Source organism: Lotus japonicus, chromosome 2, assembly GCF_012489685.1.
Source record: "Lotus japonicus ecotype B-129 chromosome 2, LjGifu_v1.2".
Lineage (NCBI taxonomy): Eukaryota > Viridiplantae > Streptophyta > Magnoliopsida > Fabales > Fabaceae > Lotus > Lotus japonicus.
The window spans coordinates 21,372,757-21,384,073 of record NC_080042.1 but is presented as its reverse complement, the minus strand read 5'-3'; the positions used below and the strand labels follow the sequence as shown (position 1 = coordinate 21,384,073).

Genomic DNA, 11,317 nt, shown 5'->3' with positions numbered 1-11,317 from the left:
TCTGGCAACGTGGACGGAAACTTCGTTAGAAGTCCCGAATAGAAAAAGTCTTCATCCAGCGCTTGAATTTAGGGTTTTGAAGCAAAGAAATTAGCGTCGTCGAACTTCCGAGAAGTGAATATTATCGTGCGTACAGTCCAGAGTTCCGAAATGAAACACTAGTCGAAGGAAAAATAAAGAGAACCTTTAAATTTTCCAAGGATTAGAAATCTCACTTAATACGTTGCTCTAAAAGCGAAATTAGCCTATTCTGGACACGCTCGCCATAAGGAAGGTGTGCAGACGACTCGCACCAATTCCTAAAACGACTACGCAACATTCCTCAAGCAATTCCTGAACTTTCTTCTTCATTAATCTTTCTCAAACATCAAACTCCTGTCACGCTTACACTGATTCTGCGCGTGAGTCGGAAATTAACTTGCTCTGTAAATCCAGGTCTTACAACATGGAATCAATCCCGAACAGTCTTATTTCTAGGCGATGGAGAAAGGATGCTAAAGCTGAGTTCATGTCATCACCTTCATCTGATGAAGTGGCGCTTGAGGTAATGAGGACAGCCCGTTATAGTGCTGTAGCTGCTGCGTGCAATAACATGTGTCGTGTTGCTTCAGAAAATGGTGAGTTCTTAGCAGAAATTATGGAAGATATTTTGAAGTTGACATAAAATTATCAGAAGAAGGTCGATTGTCAAAGGGGTGGAAGACGTGGAGGTAATGACATTCACGATCCAGATGTGATTACGGGCAAAGGTGCTCAACCTAAGAAGCGGTCCACGAGGAAAAGGGGAAGGTGTTCAAATTGTCATAGGGTAGGGCACACTATTAGAACATGTACTGCGACCAACGGGGCAAAAGAAGATCATGCCATGGACATTTCATCATCAACTGAGAGAGAAGAAGAAAGTGTAAAATGTATTTACTTAATTTTGTAATTAACTTGTATTTTAATTTAAGAATTATTCTGCTGAAAAAATTATTATTTTTCTACAGGAGAAAGAGAAAGAATTCACTGGACGTGATGACAAAAGCGTTCAGCAGACACAGGACACGACTCAGCTGTCAATTTCCAATGTTAGATGTTTGAAATTGTTTACATATCATTACTTTATGTGTTATGTTTGACTCTGCGCCTTTTTTTTTGTAGAATGTGCAAGTCAAACCTCGTCGTCGTGCTAATGCAAAGAATCAAAAAGTGAATAGTATGACGGTTCAATCAAAGAAGGAGATGGTAAGTGCATAATGATCTATTATAGGTTGACTGTTGGGTCCAGGTGGGCCAGCATCCTGCCTGCAGGTAGCATTCGAAACGGGGCGCTGTCTGCTACGCTATAAGAAATAACGTTGCGCCCTCACTAACACCAATTGGTTTTGGCGTAGTGGTAAGCGCGTGATCCTACATTGACGTTGTGTTATGTTAGTTTAATATCCAACCTATTTAACTCATATCCACACTTTTGCTTAACTTATGAAAAGAAGCTGAATGCATCTGTTTCTGGTCAACAGGACGCGGGGTGTGTGTTATCCACACAAAATTCAGCAAAGCAAGCAGTAAGTACATGTCATGACAATCACAATAGATGTTTAGTGATATTTAATTTGATTATATAAGTATGATTTTTTTTTATTGTTTGTCCTAGGAAACGAAACCTGACGGTTCTACCGGTATACTTCATTGTGGAACTACTCACATGGTGCCTCCTGTTGGTAATGATATGCCAAGCCAACCCAACTTTGCCCATGGTGTTGGTACATGGATGGCACCTCATAGCATAGGTTATGGTTATGGCACTCCGAATCATGGAATGACTATGCATCCCTTTTATGGTTTGGTCCCTTGTATGCCACAATTTCCCCAAGTGACAATCCCACCTCATGTTGGTGGAGGTCACTCTAATTTGCTTCGTCAAGTCATGAACAATGGAAGTGAAGCAAGTAAGAATGGCTACATAACTGCATAAGTATCATTCTTAGTATTTTGTAATAACTTTGAGAGCACCAGATATACAACCCTTATGAGATTTCTGATTTGTGACAGTAGGTGAAAAGTCAGGACAACCTACACAACTCCGGTGATGATTCTGTTTCTCTATATTCACTTTGCCATGGAGGTAATTTAACTCCAATGCCTAGAACTTCTAATTTTGTTAACACATTTAAAGCGGCCGAATTGCATATGATACTGTCAACAGATTTTGTCTCGCATTCTCATTGCTTATGTTGCTGTACTTTGGGTATTATTCTGCATTGTTCAACATATGTATGTGATTGTTTTCTTTTGCCATTTCATTCTTTGGATTGAATATGTTTACTTTTTCTCATTAAAAATGACTTTTATATAGGTGAAGGTGGTTTTTACTGTCCTTGAGAGGGTTGCGTCTAAAATTGAGCTACCAGATTCAGGTGAAGAGAAGCTGGATTGAGGAGAAAAAAGCTTGAATTGTCTGTGTCCTTCTTTCAACTGCAGACTTTGGCTCTTTGTGTGTTTCTGGGTCTGGATTGCCTTCTCCAGGAGCAGATTGAAAACTGAGCTACATTGAATGCTAGAGTTGCTATTTAGCATTGTGTTGTTATTTTTGTTTCCCTTAAACATTTAGATAATCAATTTTTTTGCAATGGTTGCTGCAGCTGAAAACGAGGACCCTAAAGTTTGCAGAAACAAGAGCAAATAAATGAAAAATAAAAACATGTTATATCTTCCAATGCTATTATTAACCTTTAAATCTGGTTTGTTTGAAAATATTTACAACCACTTTTTGTTTCTCAAATCTTATCTTCCAATGCTTTTCTTTTAAAATATATACAAATATTTTGTATTTGAAACTTCAAACGTTTTTTTTTTTCGACTGAAAAACTTCAAACGTTAGTTCTTAATTAATATAGAATAAAATTATTAATGTTATATTTTTACGTTAGTTGTTAAGATAAAATTAACTTTAAGTTCGATAGTTTTGGGTTTAATATATGGTAGAATTTTATCTAATTTTATCTCTACATTGAGGTTTTATCTCTTCCCCTTACATATCGTTTAAGGTGCCATTGTTTATACTTCAAAGATAATCAGAGCATTTCAAATCAGGAAAAAAGGAAAAAACTAGTGTTTTTTTTTCCGTGCATTGAACGGGGAATATGTTTATTGTACTATTTGATACATCTATTAATCATGAATGTGATTATGCGTGTTTGTTAACAAAAGATAAGTTGTCTAATTCTTTTCTAATACTCCATCTGTTCCTATATAACAATTAATTTATTTTTGTTTTATTAAAATTGCTATCTAACTTCCTAATATACCATTTATCTCTCTTATTAATTCTAACTTTTCAATTTTCATACCACAATAAATGAAGGGTACAATTGGTAAAGTATAATTAATGCTCTCTTGAACTTTGTAAAGTGACAGATAATTAGGAACAAAATTCAGCCAGAATTAGTGTCAATTATTTAGGAACGGAGGGAGTATATATTAATATATAGAGGATAACTCTAAAATAAAATAAAATATTTCCTGAAATTAACATGAAATAAATAATACGATAAATTAAGATAAAATCAAGAAATAAACAACCTAAATCCTAATCAAATCTAAAATTTAAAAAGGTACTAAATAAATTTAGATAAAAACTAAAAAAATCTAGTAAATTACAATAAAAACTCATAAAATCCTGAGTTCATTAAAAATCCTGAATTAATACTCTAAAAATATATAATAAGATAAATTAAGATAAAATCAAGAAATAAAGAACCTAAATCCTAATCCAATCTAAAATTTTAAAAGGTACTAAATAAATATAGATAAAAACTAAAAAAATCTAGCAAATCACAATAAAAACTCACAAAATCCTGAATTAATTAAAAATCTGAAAATTCAATAAAAATACCATAAAAATTAATTAATACTCTGAAAATAAATTAAGATAAAATCGAGAAATAAAAAACCTAAATCCTAATCAAATATAAAATTTTAAAATGTATTCTTTTTATGAGAATTAACCTGAGAATGACACGTGGATTAACACGTGTTCATGACTTCTCCGTTTCTCCCCCATATATTTCGCATTCCACAACTTTTCTTCCACCGTCCTTTTATACCAGGTTTTTCAGCCCAGTCGGTGACATAGGAGGAAGAATCAGAATTTGACATAGACATACTCTACTAGGGTTGGAAGGTAGAAGACAGGGACAACTTGGTATTTTCCCACAGAAATTTGATGGTGTATGGATACACCATGTAATTGACTGGTGCACATTAAACGCACCCTTTTATTTTATTATACGTTACTTTAAAAAAAAATCCGCTTTTAATTGAATGTTTGGTATATCTATTTTTTTCTTCATCGAAGTTCATAACAATGTACTTTGATTTAGTGGTTGTCCTTATCCCTTTAATGTTTAATGCCCAAGCTCGATCCTTGTTGGGGCATTTTTTTGTTTTTGTTTCTTTAAATATTTTTTATTATTTTTATTACTACAAACCATACAATTTATTTTAAATGTATTTTGTGTTCCATATGTGAGTATGATAGGAAAATAATTTAATTTTATATTCATAGTGAACTTCCTGAACTCTAACATTTACGGTTTTCATGACCCGAGGGCGATGAATGTTGTTATTCATTACTTGAGCTGCACACATAAAGGGACGACATTAGGTCATCGGCATGAGGACCCTTAGTGTTAGGGTTCAAAGTATGATCCAGTCATTTTCGTGGAACTTCATGACCCGAGGGCGAGGGATGTTGTTATTCATTAGTTGAGCTGCACACATAAAGAGAAGACAATTAGGTTGCGACACGAGGACCCTTAGTGTTAGGGGTTCAATGGTTCAGTCATTTATGTGGAACTTCATGACCCGAGGGCGATGGATGTTGTTATTCATTACTTGAGTTGCACACATAAAGGGACGACATTAGGTCATCGGCACGAGGACTCTTAGTGTTAGGGTTCAAAGTATGATCCAGTCATTTTCGTGGAACTTCATGACCTGAGGGCGACGGATGTTGTTATTCATTATTAGTTGAGCTGCCCACATAAAGAGAAGACAATTAGGTTGCGACACGAGGGCCCTTAGTGTTAGGGGTTCAAAGAATGGTCCAGTCATTTATGTTGAACTTCATGACCCGAGGGCGAGGGATGTTGTTATTCATTAGTTGAGCTGCACACATAAAGGGAAGACAGTTAGGTCGTCGGCACGAGGACCTTTCATGTTAGGGTTCAAAGTGTGGTCTAGTCATTTCCGTGGAACGTCATAACCCGAGGGCGAGGGATGTGGTTATTCTTTAGTTCAGCTGCCCACATAAAGAGAAGACAATTAGGTTGCGACACGAGGGCCCTTAGTGTTAGGGGTTCCATGAATGGTCCAGTCATTTATGTGGAACTTCATGACCCGAGGGCGAGGGATGTTGTTATTCATTAGTTGAGCTGCACACATAAAGGGAAGACAGTTAGGTCGTCGGCACGAGGACCTTTCGTGTTAGGGTTCAAAGTGTGGTCTAGTCATTTCCGTGGAACGTCATAACCCGAGGGCGAGGGATGTTGTTATTCATTAGTTGAGCTGCACACATAAAGGGAAGACAGTTAGGTCGTCAGCACGAGGACCTTTCGTGTTAGGGTTCAAAGTGTGGTACAGTCATTTCCGTGGAACTTCATAACTCGAGGGCGAGGGATGTGGTTATTCTTTAGTTGAGCTGCACACATAAAAGGGAAGACAGTTAGGTCGTCTGCACGTGGACCCTTAGTATTAGGGTTCAAAGTGTGGTTCAGTCATTTCCGTGGAACTCGGTGTTAGGGTTTAAAGTATGGTTCAATCATTTTCGTGGAACTTCCTAACCCTAGTGTTAGCGTTCAAAGTAAGCTTTTAAATTTATTTAATAAAATAAACTTATATTTCTAAAAATTTAATGAAATATATTTTAAAATTTTATATTAACAATTAAATTGATTTTTTTTTTGTTACAATAGGAAATACATTTGAATTGATTTACCAAAATTAATTTATGCACATATACTGCTAAAATATAAGAATAGAACTTTCTTAAAAAAATTATTTTTTATATGGAATTAAATTCTTTAACCAAATATTACAAAATTATAGAAATTTAAATTCAATCATTTTGAAAACACGGTATAGGTGCAAATTTTCATCTTAAATCAATTATTTTCAAATTCAATCATCAATAACTGAAAATAAAAAGTCAATCCTCTATGTATAATAAAATTCACGTTAAAAAAAATCAAATTTGGGAAATCCATAATATATACATTCAGGGGTTTTTCTAGGTTCAATCATCACCTACATGGCATCTCATGATTGGCTAATTCCATTAAAAATCCTACATGGCAATCATTCCTCCTTTCCTCTTAATGTACACCCTTCTCCTTAACCTACACCCCTCTCTATTTAAAAGCTTATATAAGACTCTTATTCTTCATTCATCTCTCCATTATTTGGATTTCTCCTAAACCTACACTGCTCCTTCACCATCTCGTGCGTTTTTTGTTTTTAGCCTTCCTACATGGCTTCAAGATCTCCTTTCGTTGTTCTTCATGACTTTACAAAGGTATCTACTTTTTCTCAAATCAAATCAATTTTTCATGTCTTTGGTGTGTGTTATTGTAATATAATCTCAATCCTTCAATATTCATGTTTTATTAACCCTAATATTGTTTTTAACCTTGATACTTGAAGGATATATTATTATTATTATTAATCCCGTGAGTGTTCATAGCACAATTGAATTTCACCATCAAAATGGTGAATGCCGCTTGACTAATGGTTGGATAGGTCTACGATGGCTATACAACTTTAACTTTGATACCCTAAACTGTTGGTTTCTTTTCAAAAAAATGGAAAATGTTAACGTTTTTTGTGTTTCAATTTGGAAAGAAAATTTTACTCAGATCAAGTATCGAGGCCTCTCTATGGTTACACATGAACACGACATTGACTTCTTGCGGGTTTTTGTCCCGGTCACTGATACTAGGGATCGTCCATATTTTTGGAAAAATAGATTTGGATCTCAAGTGGTTGTTTTTTACGAACGGAAACATCCACAGTTGGTACTAACCCTCACTGCATGTCAATGTGCACAATACGAATTGGTTAGTTTAATTTTTGTATTCCTTTATTTTTTTAACTTCAATGTGTTTTATTATGATTTTTACAATTTCATAATTGTTTTCACATTTTTTTTTCAGCTAATACCTTCTCAGATCGTTCCATTCTTTTTAAGTTTTGGAACATCTCCGGTACAACTTCATACTGGTGTAATAGATGACATCCCCGGCAACTTGCTTTCGTCAAAACCTACTGATGCGCGTATAGGATCTGGTTGGAGAAAATTCTGCAAATTAATTGAAATTAGAGGGGGTAACATAGTTTGTTTTAGGTTTGAAAGAATAGCAAATAGAATTATTGAAGTTAAGGTGGTGTATGAAAATATTTAGTCAGTTGTTATTCATTCCAAAATTTAATCAGTTGTTGTTTTTTCTTGGGTATCTTTTCGTTGTTTTGCTTTTCTCAATCTAAATGAGAGGATTGTTCTCATGCTTTACTTTATTTATCAAATAAAAACCAAGATTAATTGTTATTTTTTCATTATGGAATTGTTCTCATGATTTACTTTGTTTTTCCTTTGTTTTACACGTACAATTTTTTCCTTGCCTTCATCACTAAAATCATAAAAGACTTTAAATGCTTTATGAAATAAATGTTATTTTCGTTTTTTTTAATAAGGAAATTTAAAATAATTAAATAAGTTTTAATGCATTGACAATTAATTTAAGGAAAATATTTTTAAAATTAATTGTTTATTTTCTTCAAATTCCTTCTATAAACCACTTAATTATATTAATTTTCATATTTAAAATCATAAAAGACATTAAATGCTTTATGAAATAAATGATATTTTCGTTTTTTTTAAATAGGAAATTTAAAATATTTTAATAAATTTTAATGCATTGACTATTTATTTATGGAAAATATTCTAGAAATTAATTATTTATTTCCTTCAATTTCCTTATATAAACCACTTAATTATATTAATTTCCTTATTTAAAATCATAAAAGACATTAAATGCTTTATGAAATAAATGCTATTTTTCGTTTTTTTTACATAGGAAATTTAAAATAATTTCATAAATTTTAATACATTGACTATTTATTTATGAAAAATATTCTCGAAATTAATTATTTATTTCCGCCAATTTTCTTATATAAACCACTTAATTATATTAATTTCCTTATTTAAAATCATAAAAGACATTAAATGCTTTATGAAATAATTGCTATTTTCGTTTTTTTTAAATAGGAAATTTAAAATAATTTAAGAAATTTTAATGCATTGACTATTTATTTATGGAAAATATTCTCAAAATTAATTATTTATTTCCTTCAATTTCCTTATATAAATCACTTAATTATATTAATTTCATTATTTAAAATTATAAAAGACATTAAATGCTTTATGAAATAAATGCTATTTTCATTTTTTTTTGACAACTTAAAATAACTAAATAAATTTCAATGCATTGACTATTCATTTAAGGAAAATATTTTCGAAATTAATTGTTTATTTCCTTCAATTTCCTTATATAAATCCCTTAATTATATTAATTTCCTTATTTAAAATCATAAAAGACAATAAATGCTTTATAAAATGAATGCTATTTTCGTTTTTTTAAATAAGGAAATTTAAAATAATTAAATAAATTTTAATGAATTGACTATTTATTTATGGAAATTATTTTCGAAATTAATTATGTATTTCCTTCAATTTCCTTATATAAACCACTTAATTATATTAATTTCATTATTTAAAATGATAAAAGACATCAATTTTTTTATGAAATAATTGCTATTTTCATTTTTTAATAAAGATAATTAAAATAATTAAATAAATTTTAATGCATAGAATTTTATTTGAGGAAAATATTTACGAAATTAAATATTTATTTCCTTTAATTTCCTTATATAAACCACTTAATTATATGCATTTCCTTATTTAAAATCATAAAAGACATTAAATGTTTTATGAAATAAATGCTATTTTCTTTTTTTTTTCAAATAAATAAATTTAAAATAATTAAATAAATTTTAATGCATTGACTATTTATTTAAGGAAAATATTTTCGAAATTAATTGTTTATTTCCTTCAATTTCCTTATATAAATCACTTAATTATATTAATTTCCTTATTTAAAATCATAAAAGACATTAAATGCTTTATGAAATAAATGATATTTTCATTTTTTTTAAATAAATAAATTTAAAATAATAAAATAAATTTTAATGCATTAACTATTTATTTGGGGAAAATATTTTCGAAATTAACTATTAATTTCCTTCAATTTCCTTATATAAACCACTTAATTATATTAATTTTCTTATTTAAAATCATAAAAGACATTAAAGAACTTTATTCATGCTTTTCAAAAAAAAAAGAACTTTATTGATGTGTAATTAATTTAAAATGGTGTTTATAATTGATCGTCATTTAATGTTAGTAAAAACATTAATGTTAGTCAACGAAATTGTGTATACATTAAATTAATTTGATTTACAACATTCAAATTTTAGTCAATGATAGAAAACATTAATACCACTATTTAATGCTTTTAACATTCCTTAATTATTAGTCAATTAATAATAAAAACATTAGCTAAAAAAAATTTGTTCCTTAAATATAAATGTATTTTACACACCTATTTGACTTTTCAAAAAAACATTAATGTTAGTCAATGGTCAAAAATTTAATTTCGATTATCCTGTTACGTTTTAAGAAAAACGATTTTAAATATCATTTTTAATGATTTAAATTCAAAATTATAAATACAATATAACTCATTTATTCATGTGTAATTAATTTTAAATTATGTTTATTGTCATTTAATTTTATTAAATACATTATTGTTAGTCAATGAAATTACATATACGTTACATTAATTTGATTTACAAGATTCTAATTTTAGTCAATGATAAAAAACATTAATACACTTATTTAATGGTTTTAAAAATCATTAATTATTAGTCAATACATAATACTCCCTCCGTTGCTATATAACTGACATTTTAAGGTTGTTGCACAAGTATTAAGAAATAATAATTAATGTTCTTGTTTTATTAAAAGTACTATTTAACTTTCTATTATACCCTTTATCTCTCTTATTTTTTTTTTTTTTTGAAAGATCAAATTTATTGAAACTGAATAAGCATGATACAATCAGATTGCTATAGCATCACTAGTAAGCTATTAGCAAAACCCAACCCGGCACTACCAAAAAGCCTTGTGCCTTAGCAAAACCAGCAAGCTGCCAATTTACAAGCGCAGAGCACCAAGGTGCCTTAAGGTATTGAAACGAAAGAAGCATAAGAAGCAGGAGAGTTAATTTGGTCTTCTATCTTCCAGCAAAACCCAAAGGGGATCGAAACCTTCACAACCTGTGTTTGCCAAGAAATCAGCAACCGAGTTTCCTTCTCTATATGTGTGCCTAATTTCAAGGACATTGATTTCCTTCATCAGAATATCAATCTGGTTCAGTTCATTGAGCAGTTTCCAGGGTCGTTTTTCTCTTGATACCACCCATCCTATAGCCGCTGTGGAGTCGCTTTCAAGAATTACATTGTTGAAGAGAAATTGTTGACAAAACTGCAGCCCAAATAGTATTGCTTTTACCTCAGCTTCATGAGCCCAACCGAACCCTATGCCAATTGCAAAGTATCCCAGAAATTTCTTGCTTGAATCCCTAATAACTCCTCCAACCCCACTGATCCCCGGGTTGCCCTTTGAGGCTCCATCTACATTGCATTTCAGCAACCCGATGTTAGGAGGTAGCCACGAAACATGTCTAGGATTGGGATGGGGCATAGGGAACTGAATGTTTTCCAAGTTCCTTGATATTTGATCAATGTCAAAGGGACATGTTATCCAAGCACTCTTAATCCACCAAGCTAGTCTGATCAGATACATGTCTGCAACCTCTTGAAAATTTGCCTCTTTGCCTTTGAAAATGATATTATTCCGTTCCAACCACAGAGACTGTAAGACCCAAGTTTTAAGCTTAGAATAAGTGGAAGAGATTTCCATTTACGATTAGGTTGGACGTATCGTGAAGGGAAAACCTGAACAAGAGTTTATCGAATGGAATAAATTTATGAAGGAGAAAGTTCAGGAAAAGTCAAAGGATTGTATCGAAGTCGATTTAAGTTATAGCACGACTAATATTCGTTTTAAAACCTAGGACAAGAACCTTAGGAAATCAAACTGTGTTCCACCCTTGGAACACTGTAGGAATTTAGTCCAAAAATCTTCAGAGAAATGTTA

The 11,317-nt window shown here is 31.2% G+C and overlaps 1 protein-coding gene across 2 annotated transcripts; it reads left to right on the top strand.

The window, feature by feature from the left end:
• Window positions 1-448: 448 nt before the first annotated feature.
• Window positions 449-2,109, top strand: LOC130735297 (uncharacterized). Of its 2 annotated transcripts, none has more exons than XM_057587361.1 (6): window positions 449-904; window positions 990-1,070; window positions 1,144-1,227; window positions 1,503-1,547; window positions 1,637-1,931; window positions 2,038-2,109. In XM_057587361.1, the coding sequence occupies exons 1-6, from the start codon at window positions 866-868 to the stop codon at window positions 2,070-2,072; spliced, it is 579 nt and encodes a 192-aa protein (XP_057443344.1). In that variant the 5' UTR covers window positions 449-865; the 3' UTR covers window positions 2,073-2,109. The 2 variants fall into 2 exon arrangements, with proteins under 2 accessions (XP_057443344.1, XP_057443343.1); XM_057587360.1 differs by having other exon boundaries at window positions 2,035-2,105.
• The last annotated feature ends 9,208 nt before the right edge of the window (window positions 2,110-11,317 follow it).